Source organism: Bufo bufo, chromosome 9, assembly GCF_905171765.1.
Source record: "Bufo bufo chromosome 9, aBufBuf1.1, whole genome shotgun sequence".
NCBI classification, from domain to species: domain Eukaryota; kingdom Metazoa; phylum Chordata; class Amphibia; order Anura; family Bufonidae; genus Bufo; species Bufo bufo.
In genome coordinates, this window is record NC_053397.1 from 202685207 (window position 1) to 202709382 (window position 24176).

At 45.5% G+C, this 24176-nt stretch overlaps 1 protein-coding gene across 2 annotated transcripts in view; it reads left to right on the forward strand.

Annotated features, from left to right (window-relative positions):
• SPATA6 (spermatogenesis associated 6) overlaps positions 1-24176 on the forward strand; it is a 79325-nt gene that overhangs the window by 52554 nt on the left and 2595 nt on the right. For both annotated transcript variants that reach the window (XM_040408021.1, XM_040408022.1), the window contains 2 exons: positions 17680-17779; positions 21344-21426. In XM_040408021.1, the coding sequence (XP_040263955.1) occupies positions 17680-17779; positions 21344-21426 (183 nt within the window). The remainder of the gene's footprint in view (positions 1-17679; positions 17780-21343; positions 21427-24176) is intronic.

Here is a 24176-nt window from a genome sequence, read left to right on the forward strand (position 1 = left end):
AATTTATTTTAAAGGATGTTTATGCAACTCCTTTAACCTTTAGGTTAAGTAAATTGTGTGACAATCGCAGGAAGTCCAATATAGTCGAATGGATCGACTCCAGTCTCTTTCAACTTTTTCTTCCCATAAAGAAACATTGAGAATCAAAAGCCACCGTGGAGCCGTGGTCCACGTGTCATGGAAACGGCACCATGATGACATAAGTGCCCTCGTCCCCCGCAGTCTCGTGAACCCCCTCTTCTTCCTTTGTGCACACCCTCTGGGGAAGCCGGAAAAGTTGAGCGATATGTTTGCAGAGATTGAATGCGCCTTCCCTTTTTTTTCTTCTTCCCATGCTTGTCGCGGTCCCCACAGATGTTGCCGGCATGTCATTGTTTTAAAAAGATAATTGTTTGACATTTGAGACAGGACTTTGTATCGAGTGATAAACCGTCAGAGCGTGAACCTTTTTTTTTATTTTTCTGTGCGTGTGTTTCGGCTTGTCGTTACCAGCCTTTAATCCCGCAGAGAGTCTCGCCATTGTCACTCCGGCTAATCAAGAAATCTTGCTGTTGAAAGAGGAGATTATTTTCTTTCTTTATTTCTCTCTTTTCGTCTCTTATTTGTGGCTTTATCGCTATGCAAACAGAGGTGAAGCGTGCCTCACCGCCACACCAGAGAGGGGGCCGGTTGATCACACTTGACAGAGCATCTTTGAAATGAATTATGAGAAGGTCTCCCATTGATCTGGTCTCCCTTCTTCAGGTCGCGGAGCAATAATTCCTAAGTGTTTATACAATCTATTGAAATCAATAAACAATTTAAACCGGTGTAGCCGCAGAATGTTTGCCGGAGCCGAGGAACATTCAAGGTATGACAATGAATACAGATAAAGTGTAGCATTTATATTGTACTTTCGGAACATGGGGTTCTCCTAATGGAATTTTTTTTTTTTTACTTGTCTTCTTTGATATTGGACCCCAATTCCCATGAATGGATTTCATGTCTGTAAGGTTTTACTCACATGTCCATAATAAGACAGTTCGGGTTTCATCCGTAAAGGGTCCATTGTCCGTATGTCTGTCTGTTTTTTTTGTCCTCCATGTCTCATCCATATGCCACGTGCACTGCTAGGCTGAAAAAGGGATTTCCAGAGCATCTCCTACCAATAGTTAGTGAAAACCACCGACCAAACACGAATGCCTTCCATCTTCTGTCGGTGGTTTTCACGGACCCATAGACTTCAGTGGACGTGTTTGGTCCGCATCATGGACTAAAGTAGTCCATGTCCCTGGTATTTTTCCACTGACTCAATAATAATAATAATAAATACATTTAAAGTGAATGTGTCTTCAGAAAATGTACCTATTGTTTAAATCACATTTTAATATATTTTTTTTATAATTTTTGATATTTTTAATCTTTCCATGTCAATTTCTATATAAATAAATATATATATAATAAAAAAAAAACAACAACAACATAAAGTCCTGCAGTTTTCACACCGGCAACTAAGCCTAATAATAGGCGTCACATCTTGGTCTGTAGTCTCTACAGATCACTTTACTGTAGTTATCTACTTATCATTACAGGCTGGATTAAAATGACAGATCTCTCTCTCTCCTCTCACACAATACAGGATCCACCATTCACGATAAGTGATTATCAAAGCTTACTATTATTTTTAATTTTCCATAATGTCAATATCTAAAATCCAGCAGTTTCCGCACTGGCCACTAAGCCTAATAGGCGCCACTTCTTGCTCTGTAAATGGTCACTTTACTGCAATGATCTACTTCTCATTACAGGCAGATTTAGAATGAGGGATATCACCTCTGTATAGATAATGCAGGATCCATCATTCACAATAGGTGATATCACAGCTTATCTACTCCCTCCTGTCCTCTGCATAGTTCACAGAGCATGCCTACAACACTTTCCCATAGCAGTCAATAAGGTCCCCTCCTGTCCATTGAGACTATGGCCCATGTGGCTGCTGTAAAGCAGTTCTCCAACTCGGGCAAGAACAACTCGGGCAAGATGGCCGCTCGCATGATCACGTTCAGGCAATAGAATAAATAAATCTGCTATCAGAAAAAAAAAAGACAAATTGGAAATAAAAGGATTTGTGTCGCTATCTGGTTTTAACTATCAGAAAATACATTTCAGGGACACATTCAATGGATGCATGTGGTGTCCGCGGAGAACATGGACAGCAAAATCTTATGTACACAATGCGAAAAATTTCAGTTCCAAAACTGAACCTCAGAGTGGATTTTGAAATCTGCTTCATATCAACAAACTGTGTTTTTAAAACTTTCTATTGGCCAGTTTGTGTCATTAGACTGGTATTTTTTGCAAAAAAAAAAAAATATAATAAAATCTGCGTTTTCTATGAAGGCATGGTGTGAAACCACCCTTGTAGAGGAATCAAATACAACTTTGATGTGACCCAACCATAGAGTAATTACATGGACAGTGCATATGTAAACAAAGTCTCCTCCACCCTGAAGCCCCTTTTCCCCATGTCACGACAGCACCACCAGAGAGATGGACTCCTCCCCCAGGGACAGGAAACCTAGAGCACTAAAGGAAGCACTTCCGTCCCATACATCAGTGGTTTCCTGTCCCTAGGAAGCCTGGAGTGATTCCATAGCCTGGTTGGCTGTGTGCCGTATCTGGCTGGGGGACCTGGGAAGTTAGAAATCCCTATGGTTTAGGGTAGCTAGGTCCCCCATATGACTCCCAGTGTGGAGCCGGTTCTTTCCCTCCCAGCTGCAGGTCTTTGTGCCTGCCGCCCGCCTCCTGCTCCCTCCTCCCGCTCCTCCCCACCGCCGCGGCCCGCTGTCACGGCCTATGGTGTGCGCTGTGACACTGTTGCTACACTTGAAGTTGCTTGCGGCAACATGTTGCTGTGTGTGCATGCAGTGGCAGTGTCTCGGCCTTCTGGGTGATTGCTGTGACATGGTTGCCACGTGTAGCTTTCCATGCTTGTGTGTGCACTTCCCCTTTAAGTGGCTTCCTTCCCCTTGTCTGGTGTTGGAAGGGTTAACACCCTTCCTAGTGTTTTAACACTGGGTTTATGTGGGTGTGGCTGCTTGGGCTATTTAGTCTCTGCTGGAAGCCTGAAGCTGAGGGGTACTCCAGCCATGGTGTATGCTGGAGCTATCCTCCTGGCATATTCCATCTGTCCAGTGAGGGCCACCCTTGTGGTCATAGAAGATGTTTTTATGGTGTCTTATTGTTTATTGCAGCTATGGTTGTCCTGGGTTCCTGTGTGGTTTGTGATGTGTGCTGTGTCCTTAATGTTGGTGTGGACACCAGCACTTGTGCACGGGTTCCAGTCAGTGTGTCTGTGGCAGGTAAGTGTGTTACTGGTCTCGCTTACCTGCCATCTCCTTATAGCTGTATGTGTTCCCCTCTCCTTGCAGCCTGGCCTCAGATGGAGACTCCTGTTCCTCCATGACTGGGATGAACAGGTTGTCTCTCCCCTGCTCCTTGGTGAGGGATTACCAGGGCCACTTAGGTTTTCTAGGTATCCTGAGTATGAGTCGTCCTACCATCGGGGTCCGCTCATACAGTGAGGAGTCAGGGAGAGGATTAGGGACGCTGTAGGAGGTGACCTGCTCCCTTATTACTCCTTTTGGCCAGCCTGATCCCCCTTTTCCCTTTGACACCGCCCGGTGGGGGGTTTCCCCCACTCCCCGTCGTGACACCCGCTCGTAGTGCGGGATGGGCTGCGGCAGTTTTATGAAAGCTCACCGCAGCTGCTGGTGGGATGAAGGAGGGGTCCGGTGCTCTGGCGTGGTTGCGCTGGGAGCTCCGATGGCCTCGGCCATGTTGGAGGCGGGGCCTAGGTCACATGGTGCTGGGAGGAGGAGGGATGATGCCGGCACTCATTGATGACGTCAGACGCCAGCTCTCCCAGTCTCAGAGTGGTAGATTTGAAAGGAGTTCCTTTGGCTGCAGTTCTGCCTCCCTTAGGTGAACTGAACAGCCGGCGTCGGTGATTCAGCTTCCAGGAGGGGGTGCTTGCCCAAGAAGATGAGTTCTTCCAGTGAGGATACAGGCTCCGGGAGGGCTCGCTCAGAATCTTCTACCTAGGTCCCATTTACAGTACCGTAGGTGAGGAAGGCGGCTCTATAGAAAGGGAGGGCGGCGATTTCTAGTGGGAAGGCGGCGCTGTGCACCAGACGGAGATGGGTCAGCCAGGCACCCTGTATGAAGCGACGTCCCCTTGGGCACCTTAGGTAGGTGAAATGACAGGTTATAAAAACCTGTTTTATGTGCTAATAGAGCCACAGGCACATTTTAATAAGGACAGTTTCGGATTCAGGTTATTAGTAGGGACCTGGCCATATGTTTAGGTTATAGGCCTCAAATGTCATGACAGAATTCCTTTAATTATGGCTCATTTGGACTCTGGTATAGTCTGCGGCTTGTCCGACCTTTACTTCGATGTATATATGATATTGCTCCAGCTATTTCTCTTATGTTTATGCAGGAGAGGAGTCTGAGGGGTCTGAAGATTATATGTCAGGCAGACCGTTGTTTCAATGTGAAGATACGGATCAGTTGGTCAAGGCAGTAAGATCAGCTATGGGTCTGGAAGAGGCTAGAGAACAGAAATCTATCCAGGACATCATGTTTGAGGGTCTTGTATTAAAGAAAAGGAAAGATTTCCCTATTCACCGGACTGTGTCCCTACTTATTAAAAATTAAATGAGAATGGAAGAACCCGGATAAGAAATTGTTTATTCCTAGGGCCATAAAAAGAAAAATGGGATCCTCCGCCTAAAATTGATCGGCTATTGCCAAAATTTCTAAAAAGGGTTCTCTGCCCTTTGAAGATTTGGGGACTCTTAAGAAACCCATGGATAAAAAGGCGGAGAGGTTCCTTAAGAGAGCCTGGATGTCCACGGAGGCAGCTCTTAAACCAAGCATAGCAGGTACCTCAGTGACTAGGTCCATAATATTATGGATTGACCAGCTCTCATCAGACATCTAAAATGACGTACCTAAGGAGCAACTACTTGCCTCTCTTCCCGCAATTAGGCAGGCAGCCGCCTTTTTGGCAGATTCTTCTTCTGATACCCTGAGGCTGTCCGCTAGGGCTGCGGCCTTGACTAACTCGGCTAGGCGGGCTCTATGGGTAAAGAACTGGTCAGGGGACCTCAGCTTCAAAAATTGTGTGCCATACCATGTGAGGGTGAGTTACTTTTTGGTTCGGTTCTCACAGATTTATTAGAAAAAGCAGGGCATAAGAAGAGCGTTTCCTCTTCCTTGGTCCTCTAGGCAATATCGGTCCTTTCGTAGGAAGGGGAGGGGACCAGGATAGAGGTAAAAGCCAGTCAGGCTTTGGATGGAGGGGTTCCCGTAAAGGTAGCAGCTTTGTTTAACCAGTCCTCCCTCCTCCTCCCTCCTAATGACTGGGTCTTGCGGGTAGGTGGCAGGTTAAGAAACTTCTTTTCAGAGTGGCAGTTAATTTCAATGCGTGGGTCCTAGAGACCATAAGGGATGGTCTCCGTCTCGAGTTCATCAGCCTGCTACCTACCCGTTACATAGTCACAAAATGTCCGCCGGGTCCCTCAGGTCTGTCTTCTCTCGAGCTGGAAGTTTTATCCCTGATGGAAAAAGGGGTTTTGGTTCCAGTTCCAGCAGAGGAAATAGGTCAGGGTTTCTATTCGACTCTCTTCCTTATAAAAAAGCCGAACGGAATTTTCACAGTCATCATAAATCTGAAACCTCTGAATCGGTTTCTCACTTACCATCGGTTCAAGATGGATACCCTGAAGTCAACAATAAATCTGTTAACAAAGGACTGTTATATGGCATCTCTAAACCTAAGAGACGCCTACCTCCATGTGCCCATCCACAAAGACTTTCAAAAGTACCTAAGGTTGACAGTTCATGTAAACTCCCATCTGTTGCACCTACAGTTCTGTGTACTGCCATTCAGAATTGCTGTCGCTCCAAGGATCTTCACAAAGATCATTGCCGAGATGGCGGCCCACATCAGAATGGGGTACGGCATCTTCATCCCATACTTGGACGACTTCCTGCTGGTGGCAGAATCCAAGGAAAAGTTTCTCTCTCTGGCAGAATCTCAACTAAATTCAATATCAGCGGTTCACTTAAGAGGAGACCTGAACCTGAGAGCAGACTATCTCAGCAGACACCGGATTCGTCAAGGAGGGTGGAAGTTAAATCCAGAAGTGTTCTGGAAGATCTCGGCCTTATGGGGCAAGCCTCAGGTAGATCTCTTTGCCACGAGAGTAAACAGACAGGTCAGCAGATTCTACTCCCTATGTCCGGCGGACAGACCTCTAGCAGTGGACGCTTTATCTCAAAAATGGGATTGGCACCTAGTGTACGCTTTTCTCCCGCTGGCGCTGGTCCCCAGGGTCATCAAGAAGATAAAAGAAGAAAGGGCCAAAGTCATCCTGGTGGCTCCTTTTTGGCCTCGGAGGGCTTGCTTCTCCTGTCTCAGAGCCATGTCGCTGGGGGATCCCTGGGTCCTTACGGAGCTTCCCAATCTACTTTTATAGGGCCCAGTATGTCATCCGGAGGTGCTCACTCTCCATTTGACGGCTTGGCTTTTGAGAGGTTAACTTTAAAAGCTAAGGGATTGTCTGATGCCGTCATCTCTACTTTGCAAGCCAGGAGAAAAGAGGTTACATATAAGATTACGTCAGGATCTAGAGAAACGTCAGGATCTGGAGAAAATTTCTGTCCACGATTAACCTGGCTTCCTTTTGACCCAGAAAAACCCAGCTTGGCGGACATTTTGGATTTTCTGCAGAAAGGTCTGTAGAAGGGTTTGAGAGTGGCCACTCTCAAAGTTCAGGTTTCTGCCTTAGGGGCTTTGTTTGGCCAGAAGATTGCGGATCATCAGATACCTTAAGTCAGTCAAGAGACTACAGTTATCCGTACCGATACGATCGCCGTCTTGGGACCTTTCAGTGGTTCTTCAGTCCTTATGTGTAGGTCCTTTTGAGCCCTTATCTGATGTTCCCCTTTGTGGCGAAACTAACCTCGCCACTGGGTTTTGGAGGGGCCTGTTTGCCAGCCTCTTGCCCCAGGATTATGGGCCTCTCATCAGCCCATGCTAAACTTAAACCCCATGGCGATTTGACTGTGTTTGTGGCATCTGAGCGCTGTTCGGATATATTGAGCGCTCAGATCCAAGCCATCTGGGGATAAGTTGAATGTAGGGGTTCTGTTCAGTTTGATACGAGTTATGTAGTTTTGTGTGGTTTTGCTGTTGTGAATAGAGGTATTTTCTGTACCTAGTTCGCTTACCACACTCAGTTAAGCCAATTATCTCACACAGCCTAACTCTGTAAAAACTGGTTCTGGGCAGAAAAGCCATGCTTCCTTTGTTCACAAAGGACTTTTACTAACTTTTGAACCCCTGGTCTAATTCGTGCCATTTTGGGATATGTTAAATGTCTATGTGTACTGTAATGGGTGGGACATTTTATATTTGAGTAGTGATGTCTGTCCTATTGTCTCCACGTGAGAGATAATTGAATTACTCCTCGGTTGTCTCCAGGACAGAAGACATTATGTATTCTCCTGCCTGTGATAATTACATCAACCCATTGTGTAAGGTAATTGTATCACAGGCAGAGAGGAGGATTTTGTGTGGGAGTGTTTTACTGTATTGTATGTGTTGGTTGTTTTTACAAAACCCTGTGGGTGGTACTAGTGTGTAACAATGTTATATAAGATCAATAAACACACAGCTCTGGGTGACCATTGCTTGACCCTCAACACGGAGCCTCGTCTCGTTCTTGGGGGGATTCACTGTATGCTGTTAGAGACTGGTTGCTAGGAGTGTAAGCCTCTTGGGTGCGTTTCCTATTCGTCTGCTAGCAGCTATTCGTGAGGTTCCGTTCGGAGTTTGGAGCATTCCCTTGTATGCTGTTACACCCTCAGACTGCTAGTTCAGAAGACCGCCCTCTTGGTCGCAATAACATCGTCTCGTAGGATAGGAGAGTTAGCAGCCTTATCTGTTAGAGAACCCTATACTCAGATCCTAGAAGACAGAATAATCTTTAAACCGGATCCAGCATTTCTGCCCAAAGTGGTCTCTGCTTTTCATATGTCCCAGGAGGTGGTGCTGCCCTCCTTCTGTGCTAATCCCTCTTCTGAGGGAGAAAGGCGTTTTCATATGTTGGATGTACGTAGATGTGTTCTGGAGTACATAGATAGGACTAAGGGCTTCAGGAAGTCTGATAGACTCTTTATTCAGGTGTCAGGGCCAAATAAAGGGGACAAAGTAAGAGGAGACATTATCTCTAGAAGGATCAGGCAGGGCATTTCTACGGCTTATGTTTCTGCAGGTTTATCTCCTCCGGATAATCTGGAGGCCCATTCCACTCGGGCGGTGGCATCTTCCTGGGCGGAAAGGAGAGGTGCCTCCATTGACCAGATTTGTAGGGCGGCTACCTGGTCGTCTCCACACACTTTTTTCCGTCACTATAGACTGGACGTGGGTTCCTTTTCTTCCTTAGCTATTGGCCGTAAGGTGCTTCAGGCTGTGGTCCCACCCTAATTTCTTCTCTGGTATTCTCTCTGGTGGTGCTGTCGTGACATGGGGGAAAGCCGGTAATTACTCACCAGTAATTCTGTTTCCTCATGGTCACGACAGCACCACGGGGCTTCCCACCCTTCTATCTTGATTGTGCACAATTGGTGTTCACGGTGTGTGGCAAAAAAAAAGTGTTAGCTTGTTCTTTTGTTGTTAAGTTGTATGCATTATTTCAGATGTTAACTAACTGGAAGGCTTCCTAGATCTCTGTAATTCACTGATGTATGGGACGGAAGTGCTTCCTTTTGTGCTCTAGATTTCCTGTCCCTGGGGGAGGAGCCCATCTCTCTGGTGGTGCTGTCGTGACCATGAGGAAACAGAATTGCCGGTGAGTAATTACCGGCTTTCTCAACCGTAGTCCCTGTGATGTGGTCAGAGCCTCCATTTTAGCCGAGTGTGTATTAAATGGGTTGTTTAAGACTAGGATGGCACAGAGCTGCAATACCAGGCACAAGCCATGGATAACAGTGGCGCAGCTCCTGGGAATAAAATGAGACCCTTTTTGTAGTCCAGAAGTCTTAGGATGTGCGGTGCCATGAAGTTTGTTTTATATAATTGCCCTGTGTGGCAAACATAGGATATCTGCCACAGGCTGTGTTTGCGTCTTCCTTTGCAGAGACGATGTGCCTATGTAAATGCTGCCATTCGCGTCTCCTGCCGTTGGCGTGATTGCCACCTGAAATCCTTAAGCACTGAACACATTTAATTTGTATATCTTTAAACCACTTGTGTAATGTCACATTAACGTGCACCTGATGTCATTAATTTTCATTCCTAGAACAGATACAAGTACCTACATGTTGCTTTATAAGCAGTGAATTCAAGATGAACATTATCGTTCTTGCCTTTTGCATATAAGGGGGGAAATCACTTGGATGATTTGATTTAAAGGGACTGTATCATCAGGAAATGACCTATTGTTTAAATTAGGTTTTTATGGTAAACATATTTTTAAGATTTTTTTTTGTTCTTTTTAATTCCATGTCAATCCATGTCAATATCTATTTTAAGGAAAAAAACATAGCACCGACCACTAAGCCTAATAGGCGCCACTTCTTGCTCTGTACAGATCACTTTAATGCAGTTATTTACTTGTCATTACAGGCAGGATTAGAATGACAGGTATCACCTATATGTAGATAACACAGGCTCCACCATTTACCATAGGTGATTTTACAGCTTCTCTTCTCCCTCCTGACCTCACAGAGCGTGCCTAGAAAACTCTCCTATGGAAGTCAGAGTCAGATGCTGTCCATTGTATCTGTGGCCCATGTGGCTGCTGTAAAGAATATCTCTAAATACTGTTAAAAAACGGCTCTGGCAAGATGGCCGCCCCCCATGATCATGTTCAGGAAACTAAATTTTAAAAGTAAATAACTTAACTTACAAAAAACATTTTTGGTGATGCATTCCCTTTTTAAAGGGAACCTGTCATCAACTTTATGCTGACCTCACTGAGGGCAGTATAAAGTAGTGACAGAAATGCTGATGTCAGCGGTGTGTCATTCATCGGCTAAAGGTAAGTTGTTGCCGAGAACCAACATCATAATCATTGCAGCCCAGGCCTGGAAAAGAGTCAAATCTACCTGAGAAGAGTCCTGGTTATTCCTAATCTCCTGCTCTCTCGTCCATCTGCTGATGATTGGCAGTTCTCTCCTAGAGAGAAAGGGGAGAAAACTCGGTATTAGACGGTCAGTCATCAGCAGGTGGGCAGGAGAGAAGGAGATTATGAATAACATTGACTCTTCTCAGGTAGATTTGACTCTTTTCAAGGCCTGGGCTGCAATGATTATGATGTTGGTTCTCAGCAACCACTTACTTTTAGCTGATGAATGACACACCGCTGACATCAGCATTTTTGTCACTACTTTATACTGCCCTCAGTGCGGCCAGCATAAAGTTGATGACAGGTTCCCTTTGAAGATTTAAGACCATAATTGGGAAGCTAGAATTAAACCTTTTAAAGTAGGGTTGTTGCGGGTATCAAAATTTCGATACCCAATCAATACTTTTGTCCCAGTATCGATACGATACCGGGATTTCCATTTTTTCGATACTGGGCTGCGCTGCTGCGCAGTCTAGTATCACAGATTATTAGCGCGCTGCTGTCAGCGCGCTCATGTTCCCTCAGCAGCACAGGGAAGAAGGAAGCAGTCTCTCCCTCCCCCTGTGCTGCTGCTGCCACCAATGAACGGAGAGAGAGGCGGAGGAGGGGCGGGCGCACTGCGCCACCAATGATAGGACTTTTCCTACACAGAGTGGCGCCCAGAGAGGTCCCAGCACTTACCATTATTCCTGGGCGCCGCTCCGTTCGCCCGCAGTCCCCCATTACTGTCTCCTCTCCTGCTCCATATGCCAATTACTTTCGGAGCAATGGGGAAGAGACATCAGCTTCTCTAGTGGGCGTTCCTTCTCCCTGCACTGCGATTGGACAGCGCTACAGCCAGGGAAAAGGGACGCCCACTAGATAAGCTGATGTCTCCTCCCCATTGCTCCGATAGTAATTAGCATATGGAGCAGGAGAGGAGACAGTAATGGGGCCACTGCGGGCGAACGGAGCGGCGCCGAGGAATAATAGTAAGTGCTGGGACAACTCTGGGCGCCGCTCTGTGTAAACTAATACTGAAAGTCTGGACCCATATAAAGTAGTCAGTCTTTAACACATAATACAGGAGGCAGGTGCCGGCAGCAGAATCGCATTGCCGGCACCCTGCCCCTGACAGGGAGCTGCGATCAGCGGCAGTTAACCCCTCAGGTACGGCACCTGAGGGGTTAACTGCCGCTGATCTGCCAGTACCCGCCTCCTGTATTAAGAGGTAATTATCATTGCTCGCGCAGTGCACCCACCCTCAACCCCCCACCCCATTAAAATCATTGGTGGCACAGTGCCCCCTCCCCCCATCCCCCAGTATTAAAATCATTGGTGGCAGTGGCCACAGGGTCCCCTCAGCCCCTCCTCATTGGTGGCAGTGGCAGCTTCTGATCAGAGCCCCAGCAGTGTAAGCCTGGGGCTCCGATCGGTTACCATGGCAGCCAGGACGCTCCTGAAGCCCTGGCTGCCATGGTAACATCCCTGATGCTGTGTGCAGCAGGGACAGTGTGAGGTCCTATTCACCCTAATAGAGATCTATCAGGGTGAATAGGACAAGGAATGAAAAAAATCCCAGGTTCTAGCCCCTAAGGGGGGGGGGGGGGGGGGGGGGGGGGGGGGGGGGGGGGAATGGTTATTAAATAAAAAGTGTAAAAAGAAAAAAAGTTTAAAAAAAAAACACCAAAATATTAAGTATGAATCACACCCTTTCCCAATTTCACATATATAATGTTTAAACAATAAATAAACATATTACAAATATGTGGTGAACGCCGGAACAGAAAAAATAAATAAAAACTGTGCGATTCGCCATTTTTTAAAATGCGGAATGCACGTGGCTTTTTTGGTTTATTTTTTCGCGTGGTATCGAGTATCGCAAATACTTTTTTATGGTATCGCAACAACTCTAGTTTAAAGGAATTTTCTGGTCAGTGATTTAAAAAAACTTAACGATTACCTAGAACTTCCATTCCGATACTTCCCAGGTTCCCTGCTGGCCTCTTTACTTTTTGGTCCGTCTCAACCTGTTTCTTCTTCACCAGTCATTGGCTGCACTCGCTGTTGATGGGCGTGGACAGGCTCGGACTGGCCCACAGGGGTACAGGTGAATCCCCCAGTGGGCCCCTAAGCAAGGTGGGCCTCTAGTTCCCCACCCCCTGCACAAGTGGCACATAACACCGTAGCCTTATTGCACTACATACATATATTCAATGTACAGCACCTCCACCAGCCTGTGTTCATATAAAAAAACATGATAGATTATTAAAGAAACCACCCAGTGTATTATTATAGACACAATCAGAGCTGAGATGACTTCTAGGTATAAAGGTAAAGCTACCAGTGTCCTCTTCTCCCCAGGACCTACCTTCTCAAAGTCACTGCAGGAACCCCCATATTCAATCATCTGGTAGCATCTTGCTGCTGTGTGTGAGCAGGTAATATTTGAATGTATCCGTACAGTGGGCCCCCAAAATAAATTTTACTGGTGGGCCCTAGGCACCCCAGTCCGACACTGGGTGTGGATATATAGAGATAGCTAAAGTGCAAAAAACAAAAAAAAAAAAACACTGCTGCCCTAAATCAAAGATTTCACCTTTATTTTTAATTTTTTTTATATGCCCTCCTTCTTGTGAGTTCCTTTTGCCATATGATGCCTTCACGAGGCAACATATTCTCTGTTAGCCCAGCACTCCATGCCTGCACTGCTGGTCCTACATGGGGCATGGGTGCCGGGCTCCCTCATTCCCTTCTGCTGCCGTTCACCATGCTGACAAGCGCGGGCAGCAGGAAGCTTAAAGGGAGTCTGTCACCTCCATATGGCCATATACAGCGCTTACATGGCTCTGTAGCACACCTATACAGGATTGTAACGGTACCTTTTGTTCTTTTCTTTAGACTTGCACCAGCAGGAAAAACAAAGTTTAATTCATATGCCAATGACCACTCGCAAGTGCCCAGGGGCGGCGTTCAGTGTGTAGGTGCCCAGGCTGCTCTGCCTTCTTTTCACTTTACTCCTCCCCAGCCTCTTCCTTTGCCCGCCCTCCAAGTCCGGACCTATCGATGAGGCAAGAGACTGCCTCTGACCTCGGACTTCGTTTATGGACTTTGCTTGATTGCTCCTCGCACTTACCCCGGACTTCCTGACTGCGTCATTCCCCTCGGTGCTTCACACCGGTATCTCTGACCCCCTGGTCAGCTGCCACTTACTTGGAGACTGCTCTGGAGACGGCCCAAGCCTATCCTCGCCATCTAGTGAAGACCAGGTAGTCAGTGGCACAGTGGGTCCACACCTGCTGGCATAACATTCTCCCCTATAATTGATTAGGAAAATCCAATCCATGTAATCCAATCCCTCTGGTTTGTTTCCATCCTGTAGGTGGCACTTCCTGTTGCTGTATCCAACCAAACCCATGATGCCCTTCTCCTTCCTCTGCCACAGCTCCAGCACCGCCCCTAACAACGCCCAGCTAGTGTATAGCTCCTCCCACCCAGCTAGTTACATAGACACACCCCTATCACCGCCCCGCCCATAGACGGAACCTAATAAGAAAGAGCTTCATGGACATGGTCATATGACCACAGCCCAGAACAGAAGATAGGAGCAATAATGATAAAGGGAATAGATTGCAAAATTACAGCAAATGTCATAAATGATTATTTTAAAGGATTTTGATGCAATGTCTTCTGTTTGTTAGAAAGAGTCTATATGAACCCTTCACTTACAGTATCTAGAGAATACACGTGAAGGTTATTGCAGTCTAAAATCTAGAAAACAATATTGATAAGATATTTCAGGGTAGTTTTTCTAAAACTCTAATTTCATGTGACGTTGTCCAAAGCCTTGACTACATGGGGAGTGATGTACTCGTTGCCCCATGTCCTGGTGGAGGGATCTGTAGGTAGATGTATTGATCGGCCGTGATAGTCAGAGGCTTCTCGGAGATTCAGCTCCAGCGCTGGAGTCAGCAGCTTGTGACCTTGGCTAAGTCTATTCATCTTCCGGTGCCCTAAATTAAATTGTAAGCTTGATTGGCCCGAGAAGCGGCGCCTTAGAAGATCTTCTACAGTCACATCTAATATCGATAAGGCGAGCAAAACAGTGATTGAGGAGCGAGAGGAGTATATAGCACTGGAAGTAATTTATAGCTTCTGTATACAGAATGGGCAGTAATTACTCGTAGTCATCAGCGGACAGTGGTTTGGAAGATCTTACCGGATTGACTATGTCAGAAGGAGATAATTTGTTACAGAGTGTTTGTCATTCGCATTATCTATACAGAGGCGCATCAAAAGCATGGAACGTTTCATCTTAAAGGGGTTATCCCATGAGTAATGTGAAAAATGAAGATCAGACGACACATAGTTCGTGACAACCCCTTTCCAACAAATCTAGAACCAGCCCTGTACCTCGCATGGATCCGGAGATCTCCCCATTCATTGCTGCAATTGCTCTAATAGATTTATTTCAAGCTGGCGGCTCGGGCGGCGCGCACGTTCTTGGTAACATTAATCCGTTACATGTCGAAGGGAGCGAGTTACCGATAAGGTTATAATCCATTTGGGGAGCCCTGGCATGCTTTCTTCCAAAAACAATGCCACCGTTGACAGTAAGTTGTATGTGATATTGCAGCTCAGCCCCATTCACTTCATTGGAGCTGACCACAATACCGGACACACAGCCTGTGGACGGGTGGGGCCCCTGTTTTTGGTACAAAGCCAACTTTTTTTTTTTAAAGGACATCTGTCAGCCGATTTGTCTGAAACTGGCTGACCTGTTACATGTGAGCTTGGCATCTGTGTTGGTCCCATATGTGCCCGCATTGCTGAGAAAAAGAATGTTTTTAATATATGCAAATGAGCCTCTAGGAGCAACGGAGGCGTTGCCATTACACCTAGAGGTTCTGCTCTCTCTGCAACTGCTGCACCCTCTGCACTTTGATTAACAGGGATAGGCAGTGTATAAAGGTGATCACACTTGGCTCTGACCTCTACTAAAGTCTTGGCATAGGCGCATTACAGGAAAGTGACACACTGGCAGTTCTCTTCTGTACTGCTATCCTCCTTCCTGTACTGCGCTTGCGCTGGTTACTGAACCACGCAGCGCAGTGCAAGATTTTAGGAGAAGCCGGGGCCAGGCGTGATCACTTTTGCACTGCCTGACCCTGTCATAGAGCAGTTGGCGCGGCAGTTGCAGAGAGAACAGAGCCTCTAGGAGTAAAGGCAACGCCCCCGTTGCTCCTAGAGGCTCATTTGCATATATGAAAACATCATTTTTCTCAGCAATGCGGACACATAGGAACATGGGACCAACACAGATGCCTTCAGCTGCCAAGCGCACATGTAACAGGTCAGCCAGTGTCATAGGTACAAAACTGCTGACAGATGCCCTTTAAAATTGGTGAACAACCCCTTTAAATAAAGCGGGGAGGAATCTTGCAGTTCTTTCTGGATTTTTGCCTTTGCTGTGCACATCAGACCTTGCCGGTAGGGTTTGGTTACGGTTTTCCTTCTCCGTTCAACGGCATTAACTGCCGTCCTCCTGAATTTCTTTGCATCTTCTCTCTTGATCTGATTGAAAGGAACATGCAGTTTATGTTTCATACACTAGGTATTAAGAGGCTCCATCCACAAACATTTCTACAGTTTAAGGCTTAAGCGCTCGGGGACGATTGTCATTTTGCGCAGCGGTAAAAAGAATGATGACGACTTTACGTAATGTGAGCATACAATTTATAATGCTACGACTTCACATTTAACGCAAATCCTTTTTATTTACATTTTTAAGATTCTGCCATAAAGGACGCTAATTATTTCCCGGCTGATGCTGGCTGTGCGGGCGGCTGTTTTTTTTTTTTTTTTTTCTTTTTAAATCAGTGAGGTGACAGCGCACCCTAGTGGCTACATCCGGGAACTACACTTTGTTACTCACTGAAAGCCTTTCTAAGGCCTCTTTCACACGACCGTATGGCTTTTTCAGTGTTTTGCGGTCTGTTTTAAACGGATCCGTTGTTCCGTTTTTTGTTTCCGTTCCGTTTTTACGTTCCGTTTTTCCGTATCGTGTATACAGTAATTTCATAGAAAAAATTGGGCTGGGCATAACATTTTCAATAGATGGTTCCGCAAAAAACGGAACGGATACGGAAGACATACGGATGCATTTCCGTATGCATTCCGTTTTTTTTGCGGACCCATCGACTTTAATGGAGCCACGGAACGTGATTTGCGGCCAAATATAGGACATGTTCTATCTTTCAACGGAACGGAAAAACGGAAATACGGAAACGGAATGCATAAGGAGTACATTCCGTTTTTTTGCGGAACCATTGAAATGAATGGTTCCGTATACGGACCGTATACTGAACGCAAAAAACGGCCCGCAAAACGGTCGTGTGAAAGAGGCCTAACAGTGAATTCAAATTCAGTGCAGTTAATGGAAGTAGTCTCTTTTGGATAAAAGGAACGTCGGGCTCAAAATATTTAGTGCTCCGCTTGTCCAAATTCCTGCGGTAATCTTCATGGTCGCTTCTATGGGAGTGGATAGCACCAGGGGAACTCGAACGCGTATGTAAGTTACAATCCCATTCATTAGTATCTCATATCTGGCATTTGTATAAATCATGAAAATTGAAAATTTAAAGGGGTTGTCCAATCCCTGGCTGAGACGGGTCACTGCTACAGCCAGTGATTGGTTGAGTGGGTCTTTCCTGGCCTTTGTGCCGTGATGATCGAGGACCGAAAGGAACAGTAAGGGTGGTGATGACTTCTTTTGGACTTTTAACCCGCGGTGATATCTCTCATAAAGGGATTTCCAAGATGAGAAAAACATGGCTGCATTCTTCCAAAAACAGCACTACCCCTGTCCATGGCTTGAGCTCTCCTCTATTGGAGTCAATGGGACAGAGCTGCAATACAACACACAACCTGTGGGTAGTGCTGTTTTTGGAAGAAAGCAGCCATGTTTTTCTAATTTTTACTTATATCTATGGCTCAGCAAGGGTTAAAAATCCAAAAGAAGTCATCCAAACCCTTACTGTTCGACCACTGATTTGATGCTGCTTTCTACTGATCCTATTTACTGCTTATTTAAATTTAGGCCTCTATTATACTCCAGAGCTACATTCATAATGATCAAGGCTTCAGAGCTGAAATCTCCCAGCATTATTTGCCTGCTCAATGTCTGTACTGACATTTTTATTCCGGATAGTGCAATCTTTACACCAAGGACTGTACTGGAATCCGATATAGGAAAAGATAACTGTCCTCCTGCACTATGGGAGCTCAGCCAAGCTGTTAGGGGGGTGTCTGACTACCAGCTTGCCGACTGTTTCCAGTGGCGATCATCAGAACTGTTGCTTTGTAAGATAAGAAGCAATGTAAGACATTTACAAAGTTGCTCATCATTTTCTGCAGACTATGCTTGTATGTAAGCAGTACACACATGAGTTCTGAGTCTCTTTACCTATTCTCGTACCAGGACAGTGAATAATGTTCCTTCTACATGCGATTCTTGCAGGTTTTGGAGTGATCACCGAGCATCAGCTAACTGGAAGGAAACCCATGAACGAGTGAAAAGCATATTAAGGACGCACAGTGTCCAGCAGAAGCTACATTCTGTGAGTTTATATTGCATTATTTATTGAGTGAAACTATAACCTTGTTTATAGGCCAAAAAATAAAAACAACATCAAAGTTCCTCCGAGGCTTTGATTTTTGCACTGTGCTGCATCTATTTACCAGTAGCCCAAAGAGACATTGGGGGTGATTTTATTAAGCTCCCTGTACCAGAATAGTGGTTCCAAAAAGTTACAAATGTTTGTGCATGCTCCCTTTATTATTATTATTTTTTGCCACTTTGGGCCACACGCTCCACTGTAAAATGTGGGTCAGAGAGGCCTAGGTACCCAGCACATTCATTATGATGCATGCCTAGAACTGAAATCTACAGCAGTGTCTAGGTGGCCTAGATTTACTGTAAGTTCTGAAGGATGGCCCGAGATGTGCCACAGTTTATTAAAGGGCTAGTGTAACGTGTAGTCTGACTGCGCTGATCCCGAGAACAGGGGTTGTATGCCCACATTGTAATACAGTGGCAGGTCGAGCGCTATACTCGGCTATATCCGGCAGTCCCATTGAGAAAAAAAGGAGCAGCAGGGTGGATCCTTGGCCTGCTACTCCATCAGGACAGGGAAATGGTAGCCATGTTCTTAGGCTAAATTACTAAGAGGACATAAACACTTATTTTTATCAGTACGATAAGAACTGAGTTATGGGTGTTTATAGGGTCTCTGAGAGCAGAGATAAGGAACCCGTCAGATTAGCTGGCTGACAGAGCAGAGAGAGAAAATTCAGATGCTGCTAGTAGAGCATCTCAGCCCTGTACAGAGAAAAGGGCTCCATATTTTTAATAAAGAACAATTGAAAAAAATATTTTAGCTCATAATGAGTACAATGCAATAATAAAAAATAAATTGCCCCCAATGGTGTACATGGCCTTTAACAATTGTGGCACATCTGACACCATCGGCGCAAAAAAACGGAAGAAAAACTATCTTCTAGAAACCATCAGTGAAAAACGCATTGCATCCAGGTTACATCCGGATGCAATGCATTTGTCACTATAGACCCATTCACTTCTGAAAAACGCAGAATATAGAACATGCTGCGATTCTCACGCAACGCAGAAATGATGCGTGAAAAACACTCATGTGCACAGACCCATTGAAATGAATGGTCCATGATTCAGTGCGTTCACTTCGCGCATTGCACCCAGGTGGAAAACTCGCTCATGTGAAAGGGGCCTTAGAAGAAAAGAAGTCTTTTAAAGTGTTTCTCCATCTGAAGTTGGTGTCCCATGAGCATCTGCCGCCTACCAGGCTGAATCGGAGATGTGATCTCGTTGCAGCCAGAAACTCCAAGTTTGCAAATTAAAGGTTTCCAATTGTCAACTGCTGCTCATTTTGCCTGCACAGCAAGTGCCGTGGCTGGGGCCACGTGGTCTGGCTTAAAGGGGAGATGTCATCACGCTTGAAATGTATTGTATTGCTCAAGACATAACAATTCCGGGACATCTTTATCTCTAATTGTACACTGTGCCATTCGTCTGTTATTCCTTCTAGAAATGTATGACTAAATTGATAACTGGGTGCTTTCCATTCCCCTTGACAAAGAGGTGCATCACCACCCAGTTTGACATTGGCAGCTCTGTTTGGACGCCGCAGTTTACTTTTCTGCATACTTAACAACTGTGCTGAAATATCCTGGAGCTCCTAGGAAAAGGATAGACCTCCCGGAAGAGTTACCAAATCTTCTGGATACAGCATAGAGGGCTGTTTCCTATCGAAAAGCACTGAGATTCGGCGCCATTAGTACACTGAGGGGCCCGGGAGCCTGAATTATGGGCTGAGGAATGAAAGAAATCATGGCTGTGTGCGCAGCAACCTGACACCTCCAGGAGGCCAACGTTCAGAAGTTAAAGGGGTATTCCCATCTGAGACAATAGGGGCATATCGCTAGGATATTATGTCCCAATTGTCTGATAGGTGCGGGTTCCACGTCTGGGACCCGCACTTACACAGAGAAAGGAGCGGGGAAGGTGGTGGCCGAAGGACCCCGGGTTTCCCTGGGTCTGGCCACCACCATGCGCTCTCCCCATAGAAGTGAATGGGAGAACACCGCGCTTGCGTGGCCACCGCTCCTATTCATTTCTATGGGGCCGACGGAAATAGCCGAGACAGCGCTTGGCTTTTTTCAGCGGCCCCATAGAAATGAATGGAGGGCGCTGCACATGCACTTTCCGGGCTCTGTTCTCCCTGAGGTGGAACCCGCACCTATCAGACAATGGGGGGCACATTCTAGCGATATGAGAGATGGGAAAACCCCTTTAAGAAGAATTTTTCTGATAATCTGGACCATTTGATAATCCAGTGTATAATTCACCCTGATGGTTTTTTTAGGGGGTCAATAACCTAAAGCAGAGACTCGCAGAAGAATGTGGAATAGCCGAGCGAGCCTGGTAATTACCGCTAACCAGTACAAATGATCAGATGTCTAACAAGAAGATATTAGCAGGAGAGCTCGCTGAGCTTTGAAATTTGATTCTGATGTTCAGTTTTACAAATGTTCGGCTGCCATGGGAGTTTAAAGGCATGAGCAGTGAATGGCAAGCGCCAGCGATTTCAAGGCCTCCATAGATTCTCTCAAATTTATAACCCACAGGAATTTTCTTTCCTTCTCTCAATCCGGTAACATTTAATTAAAAATATTCATCAATTTGCGGCTCATTACTTCTTCACATTGCCGCTTTTTTTATTTTATATATTTTTTATTTTATTTTTTTCTTCTCCGATTCTATAACGCTCTATGGAAACCCAAGCGTGCGCCAAGGACGAGGAACATGACAGGATTATAGATGAAGATGCAGCTTTGATGAGTGGTGGGCATGATCTGATGCCACATTTTATTTAAAGAAGCGGCCTTCAGCTTATGAATTATGTAGTAAAACGGGAATAGTAAGCAATGGCGCCAAACGGCTGCCATGTGGTGGCAGTATAATGCAATGTGCAAAATGATTGCCGTGTGCTCCCTGAAACAAAACTGCTGCCGTGAAATCTGCGGCAAATGCAACCTGTTTCTGCAAGGAAAAAACGCAGCAATACCCACACGTCTCGGTGCGGATTTCGCAGGAAGTGCCCCCAATGTTGTAGGTGGGTCCAAACTGACAGAAGCACGGCAACACGCGAAGGCAAGGCCAGCAATACTGTAGAAAAGAACAAAATACCACAGTGCAGCGCAAAACTCTGCCACCCCTGCTGCAGTATTCAACTGTATCGCTGTCCTGAGGACACCAGTACACTTGAATTCAGGAGGGCCCCTGCGGCCACCATCGGAGAGCGTCAGATTGTTATGTACCTGGCCAGCAAGTATGAAGAAGGCGCAGGTGGCACCCTGGGCATCGGCCCATGGAAAAATTTCCCTGTAGGATCTATAGTCAGTCTGCCCCTGCAAAACATGTCAGCCATGATGTACCACGCTGGAGGTTATGCTTTTGATATAATCCAATATAGGCAAAGATTTTATGGACATGTTGCTGAATTTCTTTGTTTGGCAGCCGGCACACAAGTGCAGAGATAAAATATCCACTGCTATAAAATGTTTCTTCTAATTTTTTTTTTTAACAGGACAAGAACGTATCATGGAAGGAATCTGATTACAGCAACACCGTGGATGACGAGGTACTCGGCGCGAGAGAGCTGCAGGACAGGTGAGGGTTCATGTACTGCTGGGCTTCTCCAAGACTTGTAGTAATCAAGATAAAGGTTTGGGGGCAGCTTGAAGGTCCGTGAGGATAGAACTGTGATCAGCGAGTGTGCGACGTAGGCAGCGTTGTCTGGAATCCCTCTCCTTTTGTTTTAGGCCTCATGCACCCAACCGTATTTATGGTCCACATCATAGCCGCATTTTCTGCGGCTTATTTGTTTATTTGGGGGCCGCAAAACATGGGACCTGCACTTATAATACAATGGGTGAATAATATCCTAGCCTATCCATTGTCTGAGATGAGACAACCCCTTTAAGATGGGTTTTCCCATAATTAACATTTGCAGCATATAGTTTGGATAGGTCATAAGCGGAAGATCTTTAAAGATTCAAGCAATGGGCCTTCCACTTATTCCACTTATTCCAATGATGAGGCTGTTGGTCATCCGTTCCCAGTGTAGATACGGGCACACCTGCACTGTGGCTCACTCCCCATTAATATCTATAGAAGATGCAGAACCAGAGAGGTGCGCGGACTGCACTGGAGACGGGTAACCAGAAGCCCCCATTGTTATGATTGCCGGGGGTCCTTGTTTTCTCATTGGAAATGACCATTCAAATGCCAATCTTAGTAAAGAAAAAATCCGTAGGGTGAAGATGCATCACATTTATTAAGAAGTGTATGCCTCTTGATAGAGGTGTTTCCCTGCTTGTGTGCCACAAATTAAAATCTCTAGTTTTCAGCTATAATTTATGGCAGTTTTCTGCAGTAAATTATGATACGTGGCATGAGCGGTGGTCAATTCCATAAACGAGCACAATTTTGTGCAGAACGGCACTTTTGTATGCTAAAAAAACTGGCATACAGGCTTGACAAATTTTCCACCGTGCCAAGACATGGATTCTGAGAGCATAAAGGTGTGGTCTCCGGGATGAGCCCTTCCTAATGACAGAGGGAACTGTAACACCCAGTTGTCAGTGAAATCATACAGTTCCAAGAGGAATTATGAAGGATCAATACTTTCAAACTAGCGTTTTAGTTTTCCGGTATTGAGATCCGTCATAGGGGCTCAATACCGGGAAATAACTCTTCCGTTTTGTCCCCATTCATTGTCAATGGGGACAAAACTGAACTAAACAAAACGGAATGCTCCAAAATGCATTCTGTTCCGTTTAGTTGCGTTCCCATACCGGAGAGCAAACCGCAACATGTAGTTTGCTTTCCGTCCTGGGATGCGGAGCAAGACTGCTCCATCCTCTATGGCCTTTCAATGGAGTTCATGACGGTTCCGTCTTGGCCATGTTACAGATAATACAACCGGATCCGTTCGTAACGGATGCAGACGGTTGTATTATCAGTAACGGAAGCGTTTTTGTTGAACCCTGCCGGATCCAGTAAAAAGTAGCCTAATATGCTAACTACTAGAGACCCCCCCTGCCCTGGCAAACAGAGAAAGGTGGGACCACCTCAGGGGAAATGTATTAAAAAGTGCCTACGGTTTTAGATAAACACTTTTACTGAAAAAGCTGCCTATGCTTTGCAAAATAAGCTACCACATGCATGAGTAATAGCACTATTTTGGGGTATTATGGGACTTGTTTTCTGCATTTTTTATTTTTTATTTTTTTTTAGTAATTTCCTCCAGGTTCAATCTCTAATTCTCAGTGAATTAGCTGCTCTGATGTCTCCCATACACAGCACAATGAGAAAACAGGAGATTCTGCTCCATAACACTCTCTCACTCAGAATCAATCAGAAGTACCATATAGGACATTGCAGCGAAGTATCAAACAGTATAGATGTGAATGTGAGACACTATTCGCTGCTCCAGTCTGCTCACTGCTTCTCCCCCTCCCCTGTCCATAGACTTCTATGGGAGCGTGCAATCTGATCCTTCAGTGATGTGACAGGCTTGGTTTCACAAGTTGAAAACAGCAGAAAATTCGGAATAAATGTGTTAAAAAAGGGGGGATGGGAGAGATGATCAGGAAAAGAGTTGATAAAGGGAGAAAGTACAGTGGGCATTTAAGTAATACTTGGATGGGCCAAGTCTGCTACGGCCCAAAAAAGGGATGTCACAAGCAGCGGACCCCTCTATATGTCTTTAAAGGAAACATGTCGCCAAAAATGTTAACTGCCAATTTAAACCAGATAGCGACACACATCCTTTTTTTTTTATTTTTTATGTTTTTATTTTCTGATTACAGATTTATTTATTCTATTTCCTGAACATGATTATGGGGGCGGCCATCATACCTAAGCTGTTCTTAACAGCATTTAGAAAGCATTAAAAGAATTGCTTTACGGCAGCCCCATGGGCCATAGACACAGTGGTCAGGAGGGGACCTCATTGACTTCTATGGGAGAGTTTTCTAGGTATGCTCTGTGACCTGTGCAGAGGTCATTATACAAGGAAAGAAGAGAGAACCTGTTGTGGAGGATCCCGTCTCATCTATACACAGAGATTATATTGTTACAGGCAGGATTAGAATGACAGATAAGCAGATAACTGCAGTAAAATGATCTGTACAGATCAAGAGGTGGCACCAGTTGGAGCCAGCCACCCCTTAGATACCTCCTAAGAGGGCTGAGCCAAGATAATTAACCCTGGCTGTGCAACCGCATGAGTAGACATGACCATACATTAGAGCACATGACATTTGCAGATACCCCCTGTACTGGAGTACTGCAGAGTGATCCTCTTTTAAATCCACAGTAGCTTTTATATTACATTATGTTCTCTCACTCATTTA